Raw genomic sequence first — 13,692 nt, 5'->3', positions numbered from 1 at the left:
AATTTAAAAAAAGGTTCATTTAGAAAAGCCAGTTTGACCACGTGACTCTGGTCCGGAGGAATGAGAGAAAGGCGACTTCTATTTTATTTTATTTATTTACATTTTACAATTTTAATAAAGGAGAAAAGCCAAAGCAACGGGGGAAAAAGACCGAAAAATAAAATAAATCAATAAAATGAATGTGTTGAAAATCCGTTGCCATGTTTCTGGGGGACGTCAAAACCAGACGGACCACTCGCGCGCATGCAAATCGTACACAAACATGTTGCAGCGTTTTTAGAATTTTTAACCGTTTTTGGAGATTTTACAAACGCTCCAAAATAGTGAATGACTACCCGTTTGAGCTGAGGCAGTAAGTGCTTTTTCTTGTTGTCGATTTGTTCGTATTTATGCTAGTTTCAGAGCTGTCACTGTGAGATGCCCAACAACACTGTTATGAACTCGTTTATGTTGCTGAATCGTGGATGTATTTTGACTGAATACCCGAAGCTTGTCCTTTTAACGTTACCAGCTTTGACAGAAGATGTGGGCGAGAAAAAATAAACTGAAAACGTGTTTATTTGTGTTGTCAAAGCGCAGTAATGCAGTATTTGAGAGGACTTTTCTAATGTAAAACTTTAACGCCAGCTCTATCTGATTCAACCGATGAAAGAAGCAAACCTTTGCATGCACACGGCGGTTGATAAATTATGTATTTATTTTTTATTTTCTACATAAGAAAGTCGAGTCAACAATTATTATTCTGAGTGACAACCATTCAAAAATGTGTGAAAATGAACTATGAACTGCATTATTGTCTCTGGACTGTGACCATATTTGAAAACTGTTCATTTGTGAGAAGAATAAACAGTCAGAGAAGGTTCTTATTGCCCTAGTGTTTGTTCCTATCAACCATTAGCTGTGTATTTTGTGGTGAAATGCAGCTTAAGCTATTGATATTGATTAACACCCCATTCTTTCTCTCAGATTTCCCTCCCAGAGTTTGTGGAACATGTTGGACCGCAGCAGGACCACGGTTCTTGCGGACATTTTGTTTTTCAGCAGCGACTTCCCCTCGAAGGACCAGGGCATCCACTGTCGCTGCTCCAGGGCCTTCGTCATGTAAGGATCTGATGTTTATGCACGGATTTTACTGTGAAAAGGCGGAATATATACTCACTATTTTAACTGTTTATTGTGTTTGTGTTTCTCCAGAGATCGTTGGCTGTATCGCTCCGACAATCGACTTTACAAGAATGAAACACAACAGCAAAGTAGGAATTGAACACTTCATTTTTCAAACAGAAATTAATGAGCAATTGCTTTTCATAGTTAAAGGCCCTGTACATGATGACAATGACAGAGGAAGCCATTAATTTATAAAATGTTAGTTGTGGTCAAAACTCGTTCCTCACTTTCCTCACATATTTGTATCATCCCAATTCTTCACAGGGACGAGTTTATAGGCACATTTCACAACTTGCAGGGTCACTTTCACCGAAATGCTAGAAAACTGGCCTGTAAGTTTATGAAATTGATACAAATGCTTTGTATTTAGATGCACAGTGTTTTCCCTGAAATGTCTGAGTTTACAATATACAAAAGGAGCACAAAGCACATTTTGTTCCACTACTTGAAATAAATCAGGTGCAGTGCCTTTAATCTGCTTCAGTTGCAAAAGTTGTTTCTTAAAGGTGCATTGCTGAGCCAGTGGCTGTACGGGTTGTTAGTTTGGCGCCTTCGCTTTCCATCCCACTGGCTTCTATGACGCTCAAGGATCAATATTATTTCAGGTTTTCTGTATGTAACCATGGAGACAGTTACACCAGCAGAGAAAACCTACCAGAAAACCTCAAAACAATTGGTCCTAAGCATTTTAATTTCGTCAACTAAAATATTTCGTCTTAATTTTAGTCAAAGTTATATTTTTTGCAGACTAAAACTAAATTAAACGTTTTTCATGAGACTTAAACTATGACTAAAATATCCAGATATTTTTGTTGACTAAAATATGACTAAATAAAACTGAAAAGGAGAGACTAAAATCATCCAAACTTCCACTGACCGTCTTAAAGAGCCTCATATCATGTAAATCCACTGCCAAAAGGAGCAGCTCTGAGCTTTGTTCATGTGGGAGAAGCTCCATGAGGCAGAAGACCTTGATTAAATATGATTATAATGAAAATTACAATATGCAAAGTCGACTAAATTTGTCTTAAATTTGCTTGCAATTTTAGTCGACTATAACTAGAATGTAGGCCAAAATTTTCTTTTGCCATGTTATGAAATCACTGGAATAAGCTCTATATCCACCAATTGGTCCTCAAGGCCCGGAGCAGACATTCCTGCAAGCCCACCCCCTTGTGGCCAAGGCTGACTCCAAAAGACACTTTTTATAAACGGATTTCAGTGTCGTCTTTACCCCTCTAAAGTCGCTCAATTTACTTACTGCTGTTTGAGAAACACTGATTCAGGGTTTTAAGGGCGACATCTTGAGCTTCCAACTTCTTACAACTTCTTACAACATCTTGAGCGACAAGAAGAGAATGGAACTTAAAAACTCTCTGACTCACTTTCCAACTGCTTTAATAGAGGAAGATGAGGAAGATGAGGAAGATGAGGCTGCTGATGCGGCAGAGGAGCCGACAGTAGAAGCTAAAACAGACTTCAGAGACGACGATTTGGATGAAGAGTCTAAGCTGATGCTAAAGATGGGGCTTCCTGTTTGCTTCTCCAGCTCCTCGGCCTTCAAGCGATCAGTGAGTGTGGAGTCTCATTACTAAAATACTTGATAGGGCTAAAAATATCTGAAGGATATCTAGAACATAGAACTCTAAAATACAAGGTTTTATAGTGTTAAGCATGATGTTTGCACAGAATATAGTACTTTCTAATTGCTATGTGATGTAGTGCAACCAATCAATTAATCGTGCTGCCCCAATACTACAATACAATCCTGCTGCTCTCACAGGCAAAGAAGGTCAACAGGAATCCAGCTCCATTCTGGGCCGAACCAGACGAGGAATTGGACGAGGAAGAAGAAGGTACAAAAATGAGGAAAAGCGACTTATGATGCACAGCTTTTTTAAATTCTCATTTTAAACTCATTTAAAATCCATGGTGTGTTTTAGAAGGTGAAGAGGAGGAGCCTGAAAAAGTAGAAGAAGCATCAGGAGAAACCGACACAAAGGAGGCGGCCTGGGAGAAATACTGGGGTAGGAATTATTTTTTAATGACTTAAATCTGTGTCGGACTTTTTGATTCAACATGTGTGTTTTGAACTTGCTCCCAAATGAATAAATGACGTGTGGAAATGACGCCTTCTTATCATTTCTCCTCTTCAGCTCAACAGGGGGAGTCCCTCCTTTGGACCCACTGGTTGGAGAAGAACCCCGACTTCGTGTCTAATCCAGAACTAGAGCCTCCGTGGACCGACCCGGCCCTGAAGACCTCCTGGGACCTTCACCACCAGGAGACCTACTACTCCTACAGAGACCAGTTCTTCTACTGGAGCGACCAGGGCTGGACCGTGGACTCGACGAGCTCTGAGACCCAGGCGACGGAGGAGGCAGGAGGGGCCGAGGTCAGACGGGACGGTGTGGACGGACTGACGGAGCAGTTTGAAAGTTGTTGTGCATTGGAGACTCTTGGAGATGGTCTGAAAGTGGAAGCAGCAGGTGGTGACGGGACGGAGCCGAGTGATGGAGGCGAAGATAAAAGTCCTCCGTCGAATCGTCCGCTCAGCGCAGAGCAGCACACAGGTACAGGACCAGAACCATGTGAGAATACTACATATAGGACACTACACAGTTCTATTTTATGGAACATACTTGCAGTAGCAGTGGGTTTGTAGTAATACTGCAGTAGTAGAAACTGGACTGGGGAAAGTTGAGGACGTTTTGCTTCTAGTCACAGAAGCTTCTTCTTAGAACTCCTTAGGTCTTAGAAGATTATTACCCAAACTGGAGTGGGCTAAATAAGAGCCAGGCTCGTTCACCTGGTCTGTTGAGATCAGGTGAACGAGCCTCTTTGGTTAAAGAGGGGGTATTATGCTATTTTCAATCACATGGCACCAGTCTATATCACACTACAATGATGATGAAACCTTCTGTTGGTCTGTAAATGCAGTAAATTAGAATAACTGCCTTGTATAAAATGTCTCTCTCAAAATGGCTGTAGCGAATGTCTTGAAATCGGCCTCTGTCTCTTTAAGAACCTCTGACCCTTTCCGACACGCCCCCTCCACACGCTGTCTGTGGCATCAGTGGGGAGGGGGTTCTGCTGAGGAGCAGTGGTTGGTTATTCGGCTGGTGACGAAAGCTCGGAGGCGTCTCCAGGAGGTGGGGGCGTTCCTAGGAGAATAAGAATGCATAAGAATATTAAAATAAACAAATAACATTAAAAAATAAGATAAAATGATTTAACCTTTGCTACGATGGACACTCCCTGGATGAATGAGAGTATTCACAAACAATACTGCAGTAGAAAGCATTTAAAAGGGCATCTTTAAGTTAAAGAACAATTACTCAATCAACTTCCTGGGCTGAGAAACTGTATAAATGTGTGTTTAATTGCACTGTGTACATGTTATTATTTTGACATTCAAGAGCATAGTGGTTTAACCTCTTAACCCCCGCCTGAACCGAGCTCACTCCCTCCAGGTCCGGGGCGGAGCTGTGGGAGGGCGACCAGTCCGAGCGAGTCCATGAAGAAGAGGTCGACTGGGGGAGACGACGGGGAAGACGAACCTCCAGAAAACACCGGCGTCAAACTGAAACGCAGGTGAGGATTATCGACGTCTGAACTCGGAATGAACGGCTTTCTCACCTTCGTTCAACCAGACCTGATAATTTAGAAATATCTGGTTAAAATGAAGCGAGGATTGTTCACGTGTGATATAATGTGTCTGTGTTTAGTCATGAGCTGGACCCGGAGGAAAACCCACGGCCGGTGACCGAAGAATCCTGGAGGAAACTGGGCCTTAAACGCAACGCAAACCCAGTGTAAGGTTCACTGTCTCGAGTTCCTGCTTCCTATTACATCTGTCAAACACTACAATGTTTGAAGTATGAGGTGAAATCGCTAAAATGGGAACAAATAGTGAATCGTCTGAATAAACTTGCACTTAAAGCCAGTTTTGTGAGAGGTTTGAAAACTGTTTTGTGTTTTCTCCAGCTTCGAGAGCGTCTTCAGCGGCAAAGGGTTTCGAAAGCAGCAGAAAAACAAACGGCAAAACAAGAAACCGAACAAGCACATTCGGTTTAACGACGCCTCTCCGAGAAGCTCCGCCCTCGGCAAGGTGAAGTCCATCTCATGCTTCAACTACTGCTACAAATGCAGAGGACAAATACAGCAAAACACGGATCTAAACTAGGTTGTTTTCAGGTGAAGAACTTTCTGGGGAACATCCAAAAGGACCTTTGTGAATGGCCCGAACTTCCAAAACCAGAGGCTACTATGAGATTTGCAGAATCAAACGTGACGGAGGAAAAGCCAGAGCGACTGGAGGCTGTTGAAAGTGTGGACAGAGCGGTTTGTTCTGATCCGAACGGGACAGACGTGTTCAGTCCAGACGCCGAGGACACAGAGGAGCAGCACCAGGGCAGAAGGAGCCTGCCCTGTTTGGAGACGCCGGACTTCCTCCTGCAGGACGCCGCTGGAGGTAAGGCTTAACAGCTCTGCAGTTTTAAAGAGTTTAAAGGCACACTGTGTGATTGGTGGTAACTACTGGCAACTGCATGAAAATTAACAAAGAAGTTAATATTATGTTTGTATCTCTTGATATAGAGAAGTTTATGGCCACTGTTGATGAAAAAAAAAATCTGGAAGCCATGATTAGAGGATGAGGAGAGCGGGCGCTTTTGGGAAAAGTCTATTGTGGCGTAATCTGTTTGTCAAAAGCTATAAAGTCAAGAGATCATTATTATTATTCCACTTTCCAATACCAATGACTAAAACTTGACTAAAACCTTTTGTAGTTTTCATCTGACTAAGATTAAGGCTCATTCATACTTCACAAGACGCAAGAACTTCTTGTTCTTGCACCCTGAGCTGCAGAACAAAACAAAGTCGCCTTTGCCGTGTAGCCATGGAAACATTTTATAACTGACGGACACACGATGCAAGAACAAGAAGTTCTTGCATCGTGTGAAGTATGAATGAGCCTTAAGACTAAAACTAAAACCATTTTTATCCATAAAACTAAGACTAAAACTAAAAGAGCTGCCAAAAACAGTTTTTTGTGTTTGAACAATGATGCGAGTGTAATCAGGAAAAAATAGAACGAGGTCTGTCGTTGACGAGGGAACAACGTATAAACATTGATTTTGCCTGATATGTCCACTAGGGCTGAAAGATATATCGTTATCGTACTGATATAAAGATATGAACATTCATACGGGTGGTTAGTTTGGCGCCTTTGCTTGATCCTGGGAGGCCACCGAGAAAAGTGATAGACGAGTGCTGTATTAAAGGAATAGGCCACCGTTTTTCCATGCTGAGATATGTTCTTACCTGAGCTTACCCTGGTTTGGAGCTATAGGAATACATTGGGAGAGACCGAATGCTAACAACATCTTTGGAGTGACTGAGGGCACACAGTTCTTCCATACTGTGATATGTTCTTACCTGAGCTTTGACAAGTTGAGCTAAAATGGGTTTGAATGATTAAGAAAAAGTAACAAATAGTGAATCGTCTGAATCAACTTGCACTAAAATTCAATATATTAAAATGGAAAAAGCAAGATATAAACGATATAGATTTTCATCAATAAAACTCTTTTGTTTTATGATTTTATTTTTCTGAAAAATGCTTCGTTTTCACCTAACCCATAGTTATATCGTATCGTATTGATATATTTGGCATTTATTTGACATTTTATCCATATTGTTCAGCCCTAATGTCCACTTTAAAGCATTTGGAAGGTTCTTGTGTGGGGGTTCTTGGTAAAAATGTTGGGAACCACTGCACGAGACCCTGTGCTGCACTGTTTTCATCAAACTTTAACATAAGAACAGGGGAATAAATAGTTCTAAATACTTCCTGAACCCACTTCAGTGAATTATAGTTATATTCAAAAAATCCTCAGAAAGGGAACAGTTGGGATTGGACATTTGTTTGTGTAGTGCTTTTACTGCTGATTCAAGTCACACAAAGAGCTTCACACAAGGCCAGTCCTGCTCGACTCCTTCTCAGCGCATTTACACAATGAATTTGCTCTTTAACCTCTTAACTCCCGCCTGAACCGAGAGGATCTTTTTCTCACGTCATCAGATTTTTTTTCCATCATTTTTTTGTTGGGTATTCAACTCATTTTTGTAACTTTTTTGTCATTTTTTCGTTATTTTTTTTATCACATTTTTATCACATTTTTGTCACATTTCTTTGTCATTTTTTGTCACATTTCTGTCATTTTTTCATCCATTTTTTATAAATTTTTTGTCACATTTTGTCAAATTTTTGTCTTTTTTTTGTCACATTTTTGTCTTTTTTTGTCACATTTTGTCACATTTTTTGGTCATTTTTTTTGTCACATTTTTGTCATTTTTTCAACCATTTTTTGTCAATTTCTTGTGACATTTTTGTGACATTTTTGCCACTTTTTCATCAATTTTTCGTCACTTTTTTGTCAATGTTTTCTCACTTTTTTGTCACATTTCCATCATTGTTTTCGTCTCAGTTTTGTTGTTATTTTCACAGCTTTTTTCCAGAAGCTTTTGGACTGGGGTAAAGCCAGTAATGTAATCGGTTCATGTGGGAGTTAAGGGGTTAAGTAGTGATCTCTTTCCGGCTGATTAAACACAGTCTTTTACATGTGCTTTGTGCAGACAGCGCCCCCCAGAGGGCGAGGGCCAGGCAGCGGCAGCAGGAGCCCATGCCGGAGGAGATCGCGGCTGAACCGGATCTGGCCAAATACTGGGCCCAGAGACACCGGCTGTTCTCGCGCTTCGACGAGGGCATCAGGCTGGACAGAGGTGGGTCTCACGGCGTCTGAGGAGAAACGTACGGGTCAGAGTCACTGAGGGAGGTGCGGGTGATGCTGATGTGGACGTGTTGTATTCCAGAGGGCTGGTTCTCGGTGACTCCGGAGAGAATCGCCGAACACATCGCGCTCCGAGTGCAGCAGTGTTTCCCCGACGCGCAGCTCATCATCGACGCCTTCTGTGGCGTGGGAGGCAACGCCATCCAGTTCGCCCTCAGCGGCACCAGAGGTAACGACGAGATTACTACAACGACAAATACACTGGCTTCAGACTTCAGACTCCTGTCTCAGTGATGTTCTGACATGACCTCGTCTGGTATCTGTTCACAAACACATGAGAATCCATCTTCAAACGCTTCATCTTTCGGGACCAAACCAAAAGTGGTTTCTCCCCAAGGAGTAAAGCCGGAGCGATCCCAGTTTGATATCAGTGCTAATGTTGTTGCTGTGATATCAATCTGGCTTTTGCTGGTTAAACCCCTTAACCCCCGCCTTAACCGAGAGCATTTTCTCCTGTTCGGCTTTACTATAGGCCAGTGCAGCGCCTCATTTGAAAGCTAAGACCTACAAAAGTAATCTAAACGGATGTTGTTCCTCACGTTGTCGCTGTGTGGTCGTCACTTTTTTCATGTCTTTTTTATCCAATTTCTTTTTGCTTTTTTGTGGCTTTGTTGCATATTTTTGTGCATTTTTTTGTTGAGTTTTTGTCACTTTTTTGCTGCACTTTCCTCGCTTTTTTGTCACTTTTTTGCTGCACTTTCCTCGCTTTTTTGTCACTTTTTTGCTGCACTTTCCTCGCTTTTTGTCACTTTTTTGCTGCACTTTCCTCGCTTTTTTGTCACTTTTTTGTTGCACTTTCCTCGCTTTTTTGTCACTTTTTGTTCCATTTTTGTGGCTTTTTTGTTGCTCCTTTTGTTATTGCGTTTTTGTCAAATTTTTGTTGAGTTTTAGTAGGATTTTTTTGTCAGTTTTATTGCGCTTTTATGCTTTTTTATTGCACTTTCGTCACATTTTTGCTACTTTTTTGCTGCACTGTCACTTTTTTTACACTTTGTTGCTAGGGAGGCACCGATACCACTTTTTCTAAAACCGATACGAGTACTTTGATTTAAGTACTCGCCGATACCGAATACCGATACGAGTACAAGGCATTTTCTTCAACATTCTTTCTTTTTTCACAGCAGATTGGTTTGTAATTAGTAAATTTACTCATGTACATTTCCTTAAGTAAAGTCGGCGACACATTTAAGAGCCGTTATATTAGAATTGTGCTGATGCCATTTATTTATTTATTTTTATTTTCATTCAACATCATTTTTTATTTTTATGTCTCTGTCCATCATAGACAGAAAAGTCCATGTCCAAAAGCTCCCAATGCCTGTGCTTTATTCATTTATGTATTTTTATTTAACAATAGTATTGAGATGTTACTTAAATGGTCTCTTTTCGTCTTTACTTCAGCTCCTGTAGATTTTCTCGTGTGTTTGTAGCATCTTATCCAGCAGCTACAGCGTTTTCATTGTTCTGCTGCAGCTCATTTTGGCTCAATATAAACATGCTGTATGTCTTTAATTTGGATTTTCTGAGGACTTTTTAGTCGCTGGGTTAGTTTTTCAGATGAACAAACCCCTGGGCATAAAACGGCGTCAGAATGGCCCAAACTGCAAGACGCGAGTTAGCAACGTTAGCCTGTATGTTGTAAACACTGCAGACGCTGCAGCACGAACAACATTTAGCTCTAGTTAAATCCAGCTCAGACTCTGGTTTAGAGAGCGCAGTCTGTAATAAAGTCAGCTCTATGTGGATTATTGTATTTACACTAAACAATTCTCCAGTTTGTTGCTTCTTCTCTCCTCAGCTGAGAGCTGCGCCTCGTAGGTGCGCTGGCCACATGTCAAATGGTATCGGTTTCTGGTATCGGGACCTCATGAATGAGTACGAGTATGAGTACAAGCGTGTGGTATCGGTGCATCCCTATTTGTTGCGGTTGTTGTTCCTTGCTTTCTTGTCATTTTTGTCACTATTTTGTTTGACACAGCTTTTAGATTTGGGTAATGCCAAACTGGAGAAAACGTGCTTGCTGGTTCATTCTAACATAAGTTCTACTGCTGCTACTCGGCCTCTAGAGGGCAGCGAAACACTTCAGATCAACTTGATATTACTGAGACAGTTTATCTCAGCAATAACAGGTTCAGATCATCAGCTCAGAGATGAAAAGCTCGATAACAGCATCCCATCGGCACAAAGTTCTTTGATTTGCCGCTCAATCTGAATCCTCTTTCTTATTTCCACTTCACTGTAAAACTATGAGTCGTTTCCTCCCCCTCAGTCCTGGCCGTGGACATCGACCCGGTGCGTTTGGACCTGGCCCGTCACAACGCCGCGGTGTACGGCGTGGAGCAGCGGATAGACTTCATTCAGGGGGACTTCCTGGAACTCGCCCCCCGTCTCCGTGGTGACGTGGTCTTCCTGTCTCCGCCCTGGGGAGGCCCCGACTACCTCACGGCCGAGGTCTTCAACATCCAGACCATGATGGAGCCCGACGGATATCCTTTAATATGTGCTGATTTAGTATTTCCTGTTGGTCTGGTCAGATTTTTTCTTTAACGCTTGGTCACGTTTCTAGTATTCGAGAAGGCCAAGCTCGTATCGGACAACATCGTCTACTTCCTGCCCCGAAACGCCGACATGGACCAGGTCTGTACTCGAGTTCCCTCAGACGTTTCCGTTCTCTCACATTCTGGAGTTTAACATTGGCTCGTGTCCGTGCACAGATCGCGTCCCTGGCCGGTCCCGGGGGTCGCGTGGAGGTCGAGCAGAACTTTCTCAACAACAAACTGAAGACCCTCACGGCGTATTTCGGCAGCTTGATCGAGTCCAGCGGCTCACAGGACGACTCCCAGAATGCAACAGGGCAGGACTGAGGACGCCAAATCACAGACAGTGTTACTTTTGAAGTCTTTTAATCCAAAATGTTAAAAGCACCTTTTATATTTGTTTCTTTAATATCTATTGTAAAGTGTATTTTGTTTTTTCCATCAAAGCAGTTTCCTGTTTACTGAAGAGCTTAGACTTTTATTAATGTGTAATAAATTGTTTTAAAGGTGGACATTTTCTGTGTTTTTGCTCCAGCAGAGGGCAGCAGATTCATCTCTGGTCACTTGAAACAATCATTTTCATCTTTCTGCTCTACTTCCATTTAACCTCTTACCACCCGCCAAAACCAAATGCATTCACTCCACTTCGCCATTGTCGTCACTTTTAATTTCCCATGTGTTTTGTCACTTTTTTGTTACTTTTCTGCTGGATTTTTGTCATTTTTTTGCAGGATTTTTGTCATTTTTCTGCTGGATTCTTGTCATTTTTTTTGCTGGATTTTTGTCATTTTTTGCTGGATTCTTGTCTTTTTTTTTGCTGGATTTTTGTCTTTTTTTTTTGCTGGAATTTTGTCATTTTCTGCTGGATTCTTGTCTTTTTTTTTGCTGGATTTTTGTCATTTTTTGCTGTTTTTTTTGTCACTTTTTTGTTGAGTTTTTGTCTTTTTGCTGGATTTTTGTCATTTTTTGCTGGATTTTTGTCTTTTTTTTTGCTGGAATTTTGTCATTTTTCTGCTGGATTTTTGTCATTTTTCTGCTGGATTTTTGTCAATTTTTTTGCTGGAATTTTGTCATTTTTTGCTGGAATTTTGTCATTTTTCTGCTGGATTTTTGTCTTTTTTTTGCTGGAATTTTGTCATTTTTGTCGCTTTTTTGTCACTTTTTAGCGCTTCTTTGTTGTGTTTACATCCTCATTTTCTTCTCGTTTTTTGCCTCTGTTTTGAAGAAGCTTTTAGATTTGGAGAATTTGGAGAACCGGAGAAAACATGTTCAGGTGGGAGTTAAGAGGTTAATCCTATTTAAAATGGAAAACACAAAGAATTGTTGCTTATGTGCTCGTCGTGTGAAATGTGAAATTTGAACGTGGACCATCATATTTTTGTCATGGATACCATTTTTTTTATTTTTTTGCCGGAGTGAAAATTTTGTTTCACACAAAAATATTTATAATCCAGAAGTGTCTTTATGGCATTCACAACTTTTTTTCTCCCAGTAACCTCAAAGAAATAAAGGTTATCAGTGTGTACAGCGACAGTACAGCACGGAATGAATCAGAGCTGCACAAAATGTCGCCGAACTGTTATCAATATCAGAATATGAAGTGGGGCAAAATACATGTCAGAAGAAGCTACAATACAGTGCAAAAGTTAAAGTGCTTATGACAGGTTTTTATGCTTTTGAAAACATGACTTCTTTAGATGATTGTAAAGTAAACAATTATCATTTTATTTCAGTGAAGCAGAAATGTTTATGAACTGTTAGGCAGAAAAGCTATTTTTATTAGAAATTTCAAGCTACTGACAGGAAGTGACATCGATAAAGGTTCCAGAGCAGTTTGACTCATTTCCCATTGACATGACATGGTTGGCACGGCAAAAAAATAAATAAAAAAAATGTGTTGTCCTCTATACATGTCACTTCCTGTCAGTGTCCAATAAGGAAGTGAAACTATAAACATCACACAAAAATGGTCAAACTAAAGAAAGCTGGGTATTTTATTTTACTTTTTACTTTTTTTTCTTCAAAATCTTACATTTAATTGTGTTATCTGAAAAAGAGTGGTGCGCACTGAATGGGTGCTGCTGCCGGATGCTCTCATCGAATGCAATTTCTCCATCTGTGAGATCAATAAAGTATCATCTTATCTTATCTTATCTAGGACTTCCCCCGCTCACTTCCGTCAATAACCTTTAGGAGTTACTGCGCGGACGTTTTGCTCCTCGTATCATTACGCCTCACAATATAGTCCCCCTTTTTATCTGCTTATAAAATCGACATGCATCATTTCTGTGTAAATATACTTTGCATGAAAACACTTCACGTAACTTTATTTAAATAGGGAACACGTGGAAGAGCTTGGTAGCTTCTATCGTGAGCTTTTTTGGAGCTATGTGACATGTGGGAGAGGCTGCGTATGTGCTCCGTTTGCGTGACAGAGCGCACGGACAAAGACCAGACGGGGATATATTAACACGTCTAAAGTGAGGTAAGAGCATATCTCAGTATGTAAAAACGGTGGCCTACTCCTTTAAGACTAGGATCGTTTAGGAACAAAATAAAAACCAAAACAATTTGTATGCTGTTCGAAGTTATGTTGTCTTTATCAATCAACAGAAGCATCTAATTACACTTTCCAATTTGTTCATAACAATTTTGTTTTCAGGAAAAAAATTACATAGATAGCCAACTAACTCCTCGCGTGAAGCTGATCAAGATCCGCCTCATCCAGCAGAGGGCGCACTATCACGGTGGATTCGCTTCACGGTAGATCTGTCTCAGTTCCAGGTCTGCAGCTTTCCCCTACTCAGATTTTGTCATGACTTTTTTAACCTCTTTCCTCACGTCATCAGATTTTTTTTCCATAATTTTTTTGTTGGGCATTCAACTCATTTTTGTAACTTTTTTTTTGTCATTTTTTTGTCACATTTTTGTATTTTTTTTGTCAATTTTTTGTATTTTTTTCGTCAAGTTTTCATCAATTTGTCGTTTTTTTTGGTCACATTTTTGTAAATTTTTTGTCACATTCTTGTCATTTTTTTCGTCAATTTTTTGTCATTTTCTTGTGACATTTTTGCCACTTTTTCATACATTTGTCGTCACTTTTTTATCAATGTTTTCTCCCTTTTTCCACATTT

The 13,692-nt window shown here is 40.6% G+C and overlaps 1 protein-coding gene across 1 annotated transcript; it reads left to right on the top strand.

Annotated features, from left to right (window-relative positions):
- The first annotated feature begins 223 nt into the window (after positions 1-223).
- On the top strand, positions 224-11,032 carry tgs1 (trimethylguanosine synthase 1). Its single transcript, XM_079561071.1, has 16 exons — positions 224-352; positions 967-1,101; positions 1,195-1,253; positions 2,572-2,738; positions 2,951-3,023; positions 3,111-3,194; positions 3,324-3,740; positions 4,641-4,761; positions 4,896-4,982; positions 5,155-5,278; positions 5,365-5,641; positions 7,807-7,953; positions 8,044-8,190; positions 10,291-10,521; positions 10,588-10,658; positions 10,736-11,032. Exons 2-16 carry the CDS (start codon positions 992-994, stop codon positions 10,883-10,885), a joined length of 2,265 nt encoding a protein of 754 aa, XP_079417197.1. The 5' UTR covers positions 224-352; positions 967-991; the 3' UTR covers positions 10,886-11,032.
- Positions 11,033-13,692: the final 2,660 nt, after the last annotated feature.

The sequence above is a fragment of the Gobius niger genome (genome assembly GCF_951799975.1).
Source record: "Gobius niger genome assembly, chromosome: 8".
NCBI classification, from domain to species: Eukaryota; Metazoa; Chordata; class Actinopteri; order Gobiiformes; family Gobiidae; genus Gobius; species Gobius niger.
Note: the sequence above shows the minus strand (reverse complement) of the source record. Positions and strands in the feature narration are given on the sequence as shown.

What these genes read in the sequence shown, in the direction of transcription:
- tgs1 (XM_079561071.1), top strand. Translation starts at nt 992, where the DNA reads ATGTTGGACCGCAGCAGGACCACGGTTCTTGCGGACATTTTGTTTTTC. An exon ending in GGCGTCAAACTGAAACGCAG is followed by an intron (nt 4,762 to 4,895) that starts GTGAGGATTATC and finishes GTCTGTGTTTAG; the next exon opens with TCATGAGCTGGACCCGGAGG. An exon ending in GAAGCTCCGCCCTCGGCAAG is followed by an intron (nt 5,279 to 5,364) that starts GTGAAGTCCATC and finishes GGTTGTTTTCAG; the next exon opens with GTGAAGAACTTTCTGGGGAA.